Source organism: Neocloeon triangulifer, unplaced genomic scaffold (assembly GCF_031216515.1).
Source record: "Neocloeon triangulifer isolate White Clay Creek 2 clone unplaced genomic scaffold, ASM3121651v1 ptg000011l, whole genome shotgun sequence".
Taxonomy (NCBI): Eukaryota; Metazoa; Arthropoda; class Insecta; order Ephemeroptera; family Baetidae; genus Neocloeon; species Neocloeon triangulifer.
The window spans coordinates 2,292,706-2,304,376 of NW_026775553.1; the positions used below are offsets into that span (position 1 = coordinate 2,292,706).

Consider the following 11,671-nt stretch of genomic DNA (forward strand, 5'->3'; position numbering starts at 1 on the left):
TTCAAAGCGCCCTCAAGTTTTCTTGGAGTGAAAAATACTAGTTGAGAATCATTCAAAGTTATAAAAATTATATAGTTGAATGTTTCTTTTTATTCCTATTTTCACATAAATAATTTTTTTTCCAAAATTTAATATTTTTTCTTGACTTATTGTTAGTTTCAGGTGCAATTTGCTTTCGCTATTAATTGATGGAATATTTGAAATTGAATTACATAACAGCAATTGCGGAAAAATAGCCGAAAAATCGATTGGTTTTATTCATCAAGCTATTTTCCCGCACCCCTGCGTACATTCTGCTCTAGGCAGCAACAGAGAGGGTCTAGCGCCTGCAGAAGCAACAGAGCTGCAACCCGCACTGCACAGAGGCTTCACAGGTTGCATATGCAAGTCAAAAGAGTTATATTTCTGCATCCATCGTATTCTCATTTCCGCTCGTCTTGTCAACGGGTTGGAAAATTTAAACGCCACTTTTCCGTGAAATTAGCCCTTTGAGGACGCACTTTGCGGCGCGATCGATGTGGTGCGCTGGTTTGCGTTGAGATGGCACGAGCAAGGGCCCGGCAGCGAGAAATCTGCAGTGAAGTGAGCAGCCTGCTGGGGATTAGCTGCCGCGCTAGTGGGGAGCCCAATCATTTTGTATTTGTGCCGCTGCGTGATCGGACGAGGCGTTCGCGATGATGTGAAGCGCTAACTGCAATTGGGGGAAATCCCCAAAATCTGTCAGTTTCGGGGGGTCGACGAGAGAGATAAAAAGCGCGAAATGAGTGCGGTGCTCAGTGAGTCTGCTTCGGACAGGGACCTCAATAAGTACGTAATAAGACTTGGACGCTTTGCTTGCAATGGTGGCGGTGCATCTCCTCTCGCTTTCCCGGCAAAAGTTTTTTCCGACGACGTCAATTATTGCTGAGAATATTCTCAAAAATGCACCCCTCTTTGAAAACAGCCGTGTCGCCGATGGCTCTGGAGCCGATCATCGAGCCCGAGGCGTGGAGGGTGGCCCAGTTCCTCAACTGGCAGGAGACCACCAGCTTCGAGCCCTACATTTGTAAGCAAAATCGATATTCGTCCCATATATAAACCCCGCTTTCAACCCCTCGCTTTATTATTTATTTTGTTATAGTCGCGACTTCGTCGAGCAGGGCGGGCTCGACCCCGACCAACAATGAGGGTGGCCGGCCGTGGACCTTTTTCTCAGGGCTGGCCGCCGTCAAGCACCTCCCCACCAGGTACGAGTTCCTCGCGGGCAAATACCTCTCCAAGTCGACCGTGTTCGGCATCAGGGACGTCTCTTTGGGCAAAAAGGGCTGGGTCTTCCGCTTTGACAGGCCGCACGTGGGCCACGAGTACAGCCACCTCAACATTAACCCCAAAGTCACCGGAGTCGCCGACCCGCACATCCCGCTGCCCGGCGGGGCCGTGCCTGTTGGCGAGGCGGCCACCAAGGTCATCAACGTAGCTGGCAAGGTTGTCCTTGTGGCTGCGGTGGCCGTCGACAGTTACAGGTAAATGCAACCACTATTCAATTTAACAAAAATAGAAAAATTATTTAACGAAATTTTGAATTAAATTTCATGACGTTTTTGGTGAACAATATAGAAATTTCACACCTTGCGGTTTATTAACATTTAAATTTTTTGCAACTAAATTTAATGATTTATTTATCAAAAAGTGTTAACTGGAATTAATGCAGATCGTTAAATTTTTATTCATAAATCAAGGGTTTTTTAATTTCGCGGATTTTGAATGTAGCGGATTTTCAACAAATTTTAAATAATTTTTCGTCGCAAATGGATTATCGGAAATTATTAGAGGCCAGTTTTGACTTTCTGTGATTTGAAAATTAATTATAGGGCTCCTAGGGATTAAGATTTTTTTAAAAATAGTTTTGATAAAATCAATCATATAAATGACTTATATTGAATAAATATTCATACAAAAAATAGTTCATAACGACGATATTAAATTTTAATTTTTCGGCAATTTCTTTATTTTAAATTTTTTCCTCGCACATGAACACCTCATTTATGTTGCTTCCAATCCAGTAATATTCTGGCGATCGCGCCTGATTGGTACGAGACATGGCGTAAAGCGGCCCGGCGCTGTTGACGTACTGAACGTCAGGAGGAGGACTTGTCCTGAAATTGTAATTCGGGTGCAGCATTTTCGGCAGAAACTCGGTTTGCGTTTCGCAATCAAAGCTGTAGCCACTTATCGCGTCGAGCACAACCGCGTTCAGCATTGTATACGTCCAGTTAGCGTACTCTCCGCTTGCAACTGTCAAGAGAAGTACTTTTCAATTAGGGAGGTTGTTCATATTTTTATATAAACGTACTCGCCGCCGAATTTATGCAGGTAGAAGTTTTGACGTAGTTCTGGGGCTGCAACAATCGCAGTCCGCGCTCGCAACAATACCTCACTGCATCTTGATGAGTGTAAATCTGTCTCCGAATCATAAATTAAGGGTTTGCAGTTTTTATCGCTCGGCTTACTAATCCAGCCTTGTAAAAAATTAAGATTTTCCTCAAATCGCTGCATTTGCAGACCCAATAATTAGCGTTGTCATAATTGCACGACATAGGGCCTAAAAATCAATGGAAAAACTTAAAACCAATTTTGGTATTCATATATTAAAAAATACTTATATTTATCGAATCGAACACGTTTTTCTCAGTTACCTGAAGACATTAAATTAAAATCCTAAAAACTATTAAGTATTTCTGATTTTCACATACATTAATGGGACATGGAACTATGTTGTGACAGCCGTACCCCTTGGAAATCAACTCATCGTTCTGCAAATTATTTAATGATGTTGATTCAAATGCGGTTAATAAATTTCTACAATTGATCACCTCTGAATCTTGAATGTTCAAGTCTTTGACGACTTGGTCAAAAACCGCTGGAGACTTGTCCCTGGCACACTTTGCCAATTGATAAACTTTGTCGCACTCGTCCAATCCACCTTATTAATTTCTTTCGATCTTATCACACTAACTATAAAACATTTTAATTACTAGATTTTTTGTTGCACTCTTGCATGATGGCCATGTTTTTTGAAATGTCATCCTCATTCAGCAGAGCCATGAGCTCGAGAATTGCAAAGATTTCGCTTTCCACGAATTTACCACCAAGCACCTTTTTTTTAAGTAATTAAATTAGCAAAAAAATTACGAATTATACCAGTCCCGCCGCCTCTCCAACGCATTTCAGGAAGCACTAGATTTTTTTAAACGGAATTGATTTTTTTTTTAAATATTCAATCAACCCACTTTCATCCGCGTATCAAAATTTGATGCATTTTGAAGTAAGTCGATTTCAACTAAATTTCAATAAAAACTTTAAAATACTGATCAAGAATATCCATAATGTGTAATGTGGACATTTGGTGTGCAAACAACGGGATGAGTTTAAATGCGAAAAAGTGTAAAGTGATCGACATTTCTCACGCGCGCGTCCCCCTGTATTTTATGTACACCCTTGGCGAAACCGTCCTCGAGTACGTTAACCGGCAAAAATTGCTCGGCGTCAATATTTCCAGCGACCTTCGGTGGCAGGTCCACACAGATATCGTCCGGGCAAAGGCGGCGCAAACCCTCGGCTTCGTGGCCCGCAACCTGCGCGGCTGCACCCCCCGAGTAAAAAGAATCGCGTACCTCTCCCTCGTAAAGCCAGGAATGACCTACGGACTCCCTGCATGGCACCCGACGACGCAGGTTAACTTCAAAAAGCTCGATAGAGTGCAGAAACGGGCGCTGCACTTTATTCACGGCCGCACCCTTCCGCCGGCAAACGAGCAGAGAGTTATGCCCCTCGACATGCACCTCAGGTACACCGACCTTCTCTTTTTTAAAAAGTGCCTGAGCGGCGAGACTGATTTTGACGCGCGCGCCCGAATCATCGAGGGCCGAGTGCTGCGAGGCGACAATAGTCAGCATCCCCGCCTCCAGCCACCCCCGGTCCGAAGTGTGTTCGGCCAGCGCGCTTTTTCCTTCAGGGTCGTCAAGCCCTGGAATGACCTGCCACCGACCCTCAAAAACTGCCCAACCAGCAATTTTCCCTCCCTTTGCAAGCAGCATTTGTGGCAGCAATTTTAAAGTGTCGTGATTGTTCTTTTTTTTTTTCGATAGTGTGGGTTCACGCGGTGGCCGATCTCTTTTTGATGTCGGGCGTTTTAGCAGACCTCTGCTAGTTGTGATACCCTTTCTGCTCATTTTTCCAATTTAATTTTTTTTCATGTATGACTTGAGTAGAATAAACAACAATAATAATAACTTTGGGAAACGTTGTAAATCACACTGCATTCGTCGATTATCGCTTGCTTGCCACTCTTGGATTGTGGATTGCGTCTTTTCTGCAAAAAATAAATTTTTCGGTAAATTTTCCATTGCAATTCGGCGATGAGAACCTCGCAGATATATCTAAATTTGGTGCGACCGTCATAATCAGCGAGCAAAACCTGTCGCTGAGAGCGCAAAATGTTGACCGCCACGTAGTTTTCTTTTTGTCCTGCGTTGTCCGGCTGTCCAGGGAGCCACTTGGCCTCGTCGCCAAACAACCGTTTGGCCGTACAGAATCCAAAAGTAGACTCGCAGCCCTCGTCCGAGCCTGAAGTCCAAAACGTCATGTTCTCCGGTGCTATATATTTTTATATTAAAAAAATATATTTATTAATTTCCTTCTGAAGTTTTTGCCATAAATCATTTCAGGGGAGTTGCAAATGTTAGCCAAAGCTTCGTATTTGTGATTTCCATCCAGACTTAGCAAAGACATGCCCAAAGCACAACAAACTTTCATCGCTTCCAAATACTAATAAACACACAATATAATTATTGTTCAATTAAAAAAAAGCAAGTTAAAAATGTCTACAGTTCTGGTATCGTTTTCAAAACTGAGGAGATATTGACGTAGTTTGTCTGTGAACCACCGGCCATGCAAAGTGTGGTCTGAAATATTTAACACATCAAAATTATTTTGACTATAATAAATTAAAATACATAATTTACTCTTAAGAACTGAAGATTTGTTGTCCGAAGTGAATAATAGTGGCTGTGAATTTTAATTGAAGTTTTGCTTAAGCTACTAAGCTGTTATTTAAAAGAAATACGTCTCTCTGGCAGGTAATATTCGGACAAATGGGACCAGTGCACTTAGGAGCCGTCGTTGGTGGTCCCTGAATAAATTTAATTTAGTTTTTTATTAAAAATTTGAGAAAAAAATATATTTAAAACCTGGCAAGCAAATATGATTCTGTTCGAACAGCGTTGATCGCTGATTGAAATTGAACCGTTTGTTTTTGAAATTTTCATTCGGACGCAATTCTGATCGCTGGCCAAGTTGACCAGCGGCAGGATATCCAGTAAGGGCGAAGTGCCGTTCGTCGAGCACCAACCAAAGGTGCCACTCGCCAGATCTTTGGTGCCGCCAGTCCAGTAGTTCAAATTGAACTTCCAGCTCTTGGCTGAAAGTAGAATAATTCAGTTTTAAAAATTTTATAGTTCCAACTGTACAAAACCTTGAAGTTTCATGCACTCTAGTTTTTCGCGGCTCTCAAGAGCGAATGGTTGCATATTTAGGCTGAAACATTTGGCTTTGTTTTCTTGCCAAGTTCCCTAAAAATTAACCATTTTGTATTTAATAGGCAATATTGCAAAATGTCATATTGATACCAGTGACTTTCCAAGCAACAGAGTTTGGCCGCACGCGTCCAGCCAGAAACCGTGCAGATCTGGACCTAATTAAATTGATATTTAAAATTGCTCTTTTGCGTAGCTTTGATTTTTCTTACCCGCTAAAGCCCCGTTGGTTAAAAACAGGGAACGCTGATTAAAAATATTAATTAGGTGCTTCACTAAAAGTGTGAGTTTATACGTTCACAGCATTTGCTTCCACAACACATTTCCCAATCAACTCTGGCTGCAAAATTGTTAGATTTTTGTTAAAATAAAAAATGGAAGCCAGAAATTTTAAAATGATTTACAGCAATGGTTGTTGTAGTTGCTTCTTTGGTTGACGTTGTTGTTGCCGAGAATGTTGAGACAGAAAATTTTGACGTAGAAGCTCCAGTAAATTGGTTGCTCGAGAAAGAGGATGCTCTATTTGTCTCAGGAAAGTGAGTTGGCGTGGTGGAAATTTCTACCTCGTTGTTTAAAACAGATTTTTCTGCAGCAGAATATGTGGTTGTTATGATGGGTGTAGTCATTAGTTTCTCATCTGATGAAGTTAAGTCCAAAAATGATGGACTCGTGGAGACGGCCGTCTTAAAAATTTGACAATTCTTTAAATACCCAAGAATATAAAAGACACTTACATCCAAAATTGAGCCAGGAGAGTTTTGCTCGTTTAATCTTAATGACACAGCATCACTCCAGGTTTGAGTTTTGCTTAATTCAAAATTATTGTCAAGTTGGGATAGGGTTGAGCCAAGATCCGAATTTATAGATTTATTGGGTCCTTTTTGCTCAGCAAAATCGGAAGTTTTCTAAAAGTTTTCATGGCTGAAGGTTGATGTTAAAAATTATATGAAAAAATCACCAGAGAGCTTGTTTTGAGCTGCGTGCTAATTTTTGGCTGTAAAAAACACGATTTTTTGCCGCAGCACCTGATAATTTGCATACGTTTAACGATTCTTGGCGATCGATCTGTGATTAAAAAAGTAAATAATTTGCCAATTTATTTAAGTTTTGATCATCACCTCCAAATTTTCTCCTTCGCCCAACATGACCCGGATAAAAATTAATTAAATTTTGATATATTGTCTCAATTTACTCACATTAATACTTCCTTGACTGACTGACACAACTATTATACAAAAAATTGATAGCAGAAAAAGCTCCATCGCAAAAATCACTGTTCGTTTCTCATAATCAAAACGCTAGAATGCCAATTTATATTTGGGACACGTGTTTTTCTTTTTTTTTTTTGTTATAATGTGTCAGTTTGCGCACAAGCGAAACTTCCTGCCTGCGATGGCGGTTTCATCCTGTATAGTTGCTTGCGTATTACGCATTCAGCTAAAAGAAAATCTATTTTTTTGACTTCAAATTTTGATTTCACTCAAAGTTTTTACCGATGCTTCACTTCTGAATTAAAAAAAAAATATATCCAGAGTTTGTTTGTGACTTTTAATAGTATGATTCTACAACCATAACACATACGTACTTAAAAGTCTTCCACCCCAGGAAGATCTGAATCAATTTTTTAGGTACATTAAACATAAGTATATAATTTTTTAGTGAATGCTACCTTTCATTTTAAAAATTTAACAAGAATTAGTAAATGAAATGTGTTAAGAACAATTGGAATTAATTTAAAACACTTTAGTTTACATTTCCCATATTTAAATAATTATCTGTCACGCGGAAGCAGTTTATTACAAAACTTCATTGCTCTCTTTACAGTTGTAAGCTGCAATGTTTTTACGCAATTTACATTTTTTTATACCGCGCTTTCTATGCAATCAAAAATATAAGATAACATTTCATTTGATGGATTTAAAGTACTTAAAAATTCTGCGTTGTAATAAGACAAAAAAAATTAAGTTATTTCAAAACTTTTTCCCATTTTTCCAAACATAATAGTAATAATAATAATTTGTTTGAAGAAGTTGACACTCGAGGAGATGATCATGGAAATGAAGCGATCGGGCTTTCCCTCGTTCCAGAAAAATTGTTTTTATTCAAAAGCCATTTGTTTTTGAATAAAAACAATTTTTCTGCAACGAGGGAAAGCCCGATCGCTTCATTTCCAATAATAATAATAATAAAAATGCTTGATTTAAGGCTTTGTGGAGCGGTGTACAAGGATGTGCAAGAAAAAGAGTCGCTTGGGCACAGAACGGCCAAAACCACAGCTTCGGTTGCGTCTGGCTGGGCTGGAGGGTTTGCTGGAGCGGCGGCTGGCAACAGCGTCGGCACCATTGTCGGTAATGACCTTGTTTTCCCACGTCAATCCCCGCGCGTTCCACAAAAGAGGCAATTTTATTTGCCACATTCGTTGCCTTTTGCCTTTTATTTCAAAATTTCGATATTTTCTTCATTTCGTGTCATTATGAAACAGAAAATTTATTAAATTAAAAAGTAGTAAAGTTCTTTTTAATTATTTCCACATTTTACTGGAAATTCGTCGTTCCTATTCATAAATAATGCCCATTTCTACCAAATTATGCAACGACGTGTTCTCGGTTGCTATGCGTGTTGCGTTTGCTTGAAATATGGTTGCATCAATTTTTGATCAGGAGGGGCGATCGGCGCCGCTTTTGGTGGAATCGGAGCCGTTCCTGGAGCTGCAATTGGGTCCATGGTTGGGTGCTTGCTCGGCGGAGTTACCGCAGGTGTTGGCGCGAGCACAGTTGCTGAAGTTGTCGTCGAAAAGCTGAGGTGAGTCAATATTTAATAATTGAATTTTTAATAACTATGTATTGTTGTTGGAAATTTAAAATATTTGATTATTTGTTTTAAATTGATAATATTTTTATTATATTATTAATGTTTGGCATTGATTAATTTCTGGTAAAACTTTCGCAACTTTATTGAAAAACAGCAGCTTTGGTGCTCAGATTAGTTTTAAAACCAACTTTCGCCCTAGCTTAATTAATTTTGTATTAAAATTTTTAAAATTTTCCACCACCTTTTAGGGGAAATTTGCAAGGCGTTGTTTCAACCACCGAGGACGGCCACGTCGTGGTCAAACCTTCGTTCACGCCCGAGAGCGAAGAGCAAGAGGACGAGTGGCTCGAAATTTTGCGGCTGGTTGTTTGTCTGGCTCTGAACAAGAGACACATGAGCATCGTAACGTACCAGCCCACCTATCAGGTATTCCCTGCCGAGATTTCCAACATCCTGCAGCCGGAGAGCATCAAAAGCGACTACCTGCACGTGACCGAGGCGATTCTGACGTGGCCCATAATCAGGGAGATTTGCGCGACGCCGCAGTTCTTCTTCTCGGCCATGGCCCTCACCCCCGTCCCCCTTCCCTCTGACATTGAAACGCTTAGGGGCTGTGTCGAAAACAAAATTCCCGATTTTTCCATTTGCGAGTACATGTGCATGAATAGTAACGGAAGCGCTCTCTACTGGCTCAACCCTCAGGGTAGCGCTGAATTTGCCTTAGATATTCTAGCCAAGCAGGCGCCCTATCTGCAAGTCAAAACTTTTTAGACTGTTTCCTTTCCTCAGACGTCTTTTTCCGTTTTAAAACAGGCGCGATTCTAAAATTATAAAATCTGCTTTCCTTTCATGCATTCAATGCAACCTGTCTCTGGGACGAATTTAATCTCTTTCTCTCAATCTTTGACCTGAGCAGCTGAACCACTTGAATTATAAAACAAGATGCCAGGTAGCCAATCTCTCCTGACTCCTGATCATACTACACTTGCCTCTAGATGATGTAACTATCGCTCAAAGAAGTCAGTCAATATTGCAACAATCTTATAATGAGACATATCATGGTACTTTAACAAAAAAAAAAATACAATGTTTTTGGCTAAACGAACATTGAACATATCGATCAGAATGAGGGACGATTCACGGAAAACGCTTTCGATTGTATTATTATGAATATTATATTATAAAAAGCCATTGGAGTTTCGTAAAATTATAATATATATATAAATCGATATGACTGTAGTTCCAATTGTGCTTAGATTAGACTGATCAAGTCGTGCCACATTAAATCCCCAAACATCTAGCTTGAATTTTCGCTGTTTTTACTAAAGATTGTGTGTGGGAAAAAAACAGGTGATCACTTGTGGGTTTGCAGGACCAAATCTAAATTTTGCATTTCATTTTTTGTCAAAGAAATGACGCACAAACAGAGCATTTTACATAATTATATATATCTCGTCAGTAAGGAGGGTAAAATAAACGAAATTACGACCACAATAAAAAAACATATCAAGATCACTATTACGAGCTTTATTAATGCTAAGTGAATTAACAATTTGTTGTTTTTTAACGTTTTGGTTCCAAGTTTCGGATGACACGTTTGTTATTTATATATATTTGAACTGAATGCAGCTTTTTATACATATGCAATGCACAAACACATAGGCCTAAATAAATTTCAAGCAGCGTCACGGGGTTTAATGTGCTTTGACTTGTGTCGCGTTAGTGCTCAAAAGAATTAGGCAAAGGATGTCAATTTGCAATTTGTACGTACAATTATTGGAATTTGAAAGAAGAAAAAAAGAATATATTATAAATATTTAAATATGTCTGTTCCTACGCTATCAACTTGTTAACATAAATAATTGTGCACAACTAGAGAATTTATAAAATATTTATAGAAAAGTTGCTTCCAATTGAATGTTATATTTATGGCGTAGCTGTGCGTTTATATATGGCAAGTACATATTTTTCTAGAAATTGAAGCTTACATTGTTAGTGCATCTGTGATTACAAATTATTATTAACTGAACATATTTGAAACGTTGCAATCTGCTTTATCACATTTTACTATGACACTTTTTGCAAAAAATGCAGCTTCATTTTTTTTATTCAATTAAATAATGGGAGAAATGTGAAATAAGATATTTTATTTTCGCCGGCAGATACTTTGTAACAGTCCTGGGAGCGGTCTTCTGGAGTGATTGACCCCCAATAATTATTTCACAGTACAAAATATTGAGAAATTATTGTTTTTATTACAAAAAATTTCAATAGTGCAAAGCAGAGTTTAATTTTTAAGTATTTGTATAAATTGCCACAAAAATCGATGCACAAAATTGTTAGAGTTGATTAAAATGTTAGGCCTAATTAACTGCTCTCTCATTGAAACCAATCGCAAAGGCTTTTTCAAGTTGTGGAAAATAAATTATTTGCTGAAGCATTTTGAAATCTCTATATATTCCAATGCTTGTTTGGGTCCTGTTTCGCAAAAGCATTTGGCAATCTAACAACAAGTTGATACAGGTCAGAAAAAAAGCCATTGTTTGGAAATGACTGAGCAGCAAACTTATAAAACTCAGAAATGGACGAAAGTAACTTAAGAATATATCACACAATTCATGTGTTGTGTAGAATGAATAAAAAAAATGAAAGTGACAAATGTGATGTTTTATTTACTGCAAAACATGTATGAATTATTACAACACATACTCAGAAAACATAAACTTAATTATATTCAAAATGAAACTTTAATACCTCACAATCTTATATCAAAAATATTTTTGGGTATTAATGAAATAAATCAAACAAAATTAATAAAATAAAATAATGATATTATAAAAATAATTTGAAAATGAATTTATTAAAGATAAATATATTTGTCTTGAATAAATTATTTACGAATTATTGTGAAGAAAAATACATTTTGCAATAAATTGTTAAAACCGCAATCATTTTTTAATTAACAAAATCCAGTTTTAAATTTAAGCAGTGATGCAACATCTGTCTAGAAGAAAAAAACTTGCATTTTACATTGTTGTCTTCAACATTTTAATGATGCATATTAAAAGGTTAACTTTTTCTACAAGGGAAAATACAGATCTTTTACCTTTATCTATTATTCAAGCCAAAGTTCATGCCGATTCTAACAGACGGTGTAAACATTTTTTTGCTTTTCTCTAAGATAATTACGATTTAGATGCTCCTTGTTGCTCAATTGCACCAATACATGCAAAATTAAAAATTTGAAGTAAAAATATAACGTCAATGACAGTAATTATAAGTGCAGT

The 11,671-nt window shown here is 38.1% G+C and overlaps 2 protein-coding genes across 4 annotated transcripts; one reads left to right on the forward strand and one right to left on the reverse strand.

Annotated features, from left to right (window-relative positions):
* Positions 1–389: 389 nt before the first annotated feature.
* On the forward strand, positions 390–11,034 carry LOC132195830 (uncharacterized). Of its 2 annotated transcripts, XM_059618067.1 has the most exons (6): positions 391–807; positions 944–1,045; positions 1,121–1,502; positions 7,779–7,921; positions 8,234–8,375; positions 8,633–11,034. In XM_059618067.1, exons 2-6 carry the CDS (start codon positions 955–957, stop codon positions 9,153–9,155), a joined length of 1,281 nt encoding a protein of 426 aa, XP_059474050.1. In that variant the 5' UTR covers positions 391–807; positions 944–954; the 3' UTR covers positions 9,156–11,034. The 2 variants fall into 2 exon arrangements, with proteins under 2 accessions (XP_059474049.1, XP_059474050.1); XM_059618066.1 differs by having other exon boundaries at positions 390–1,045.
* LOC132195825 (uncharacterized) lies at positions 1,958–7,100 on the reverse strand. 2 transcript variants are annotated; one of them, XM_059618059.1, is made up of 25 exons: positions 6,769–7,100; positions 6,692–6,721; positions 6,532–6,638; positions 6,308–6,478; positions 5,978–6,256; positions 5,869–5,913; positions 5,786–5,819; positions 5,667–5,731; positions 5,513–5,609; positions 5,229–5,458; positions 5,105–5,170; positions 5,004–5,046; positions 4,867–4,943; positions 4,692–4,806; positions 4,406–4,635; positions 4,273–4,351; positions 3,270–3,319; positions 3,181–3,216; positions 3,015–3,135; positions 2,853–2,962; positions 2,733–2,792; positions 2,639–2,675; positions 2,490–2,581; positions 2,333–2,438; positions 1,958–2,274 (listed from the first exon to the last, which is right to left on the reverse strand). In XM_059618059.1, exons 1-25 carry the CDS (start codon positions 6,833–6,835, stop codon positions 1,991–1,993), a joined length of 2,631 nt encoding a protein of 876 aa, XP_059474042.1. In that variant the 5' UTR covers positions 6,836–7,100; the 3' UTR covers positions 1,958–1,990. The 2 variants fall into 2 exon arrangements, with proteins under 2 accessions (XP_059474042.1, XP_059474041.1); XM_059618058.1 differs by having other exon boundaries at positions 4,273–4,635.
* Positions 11,035–11,671: the final 637 nt, after the last annotated feature.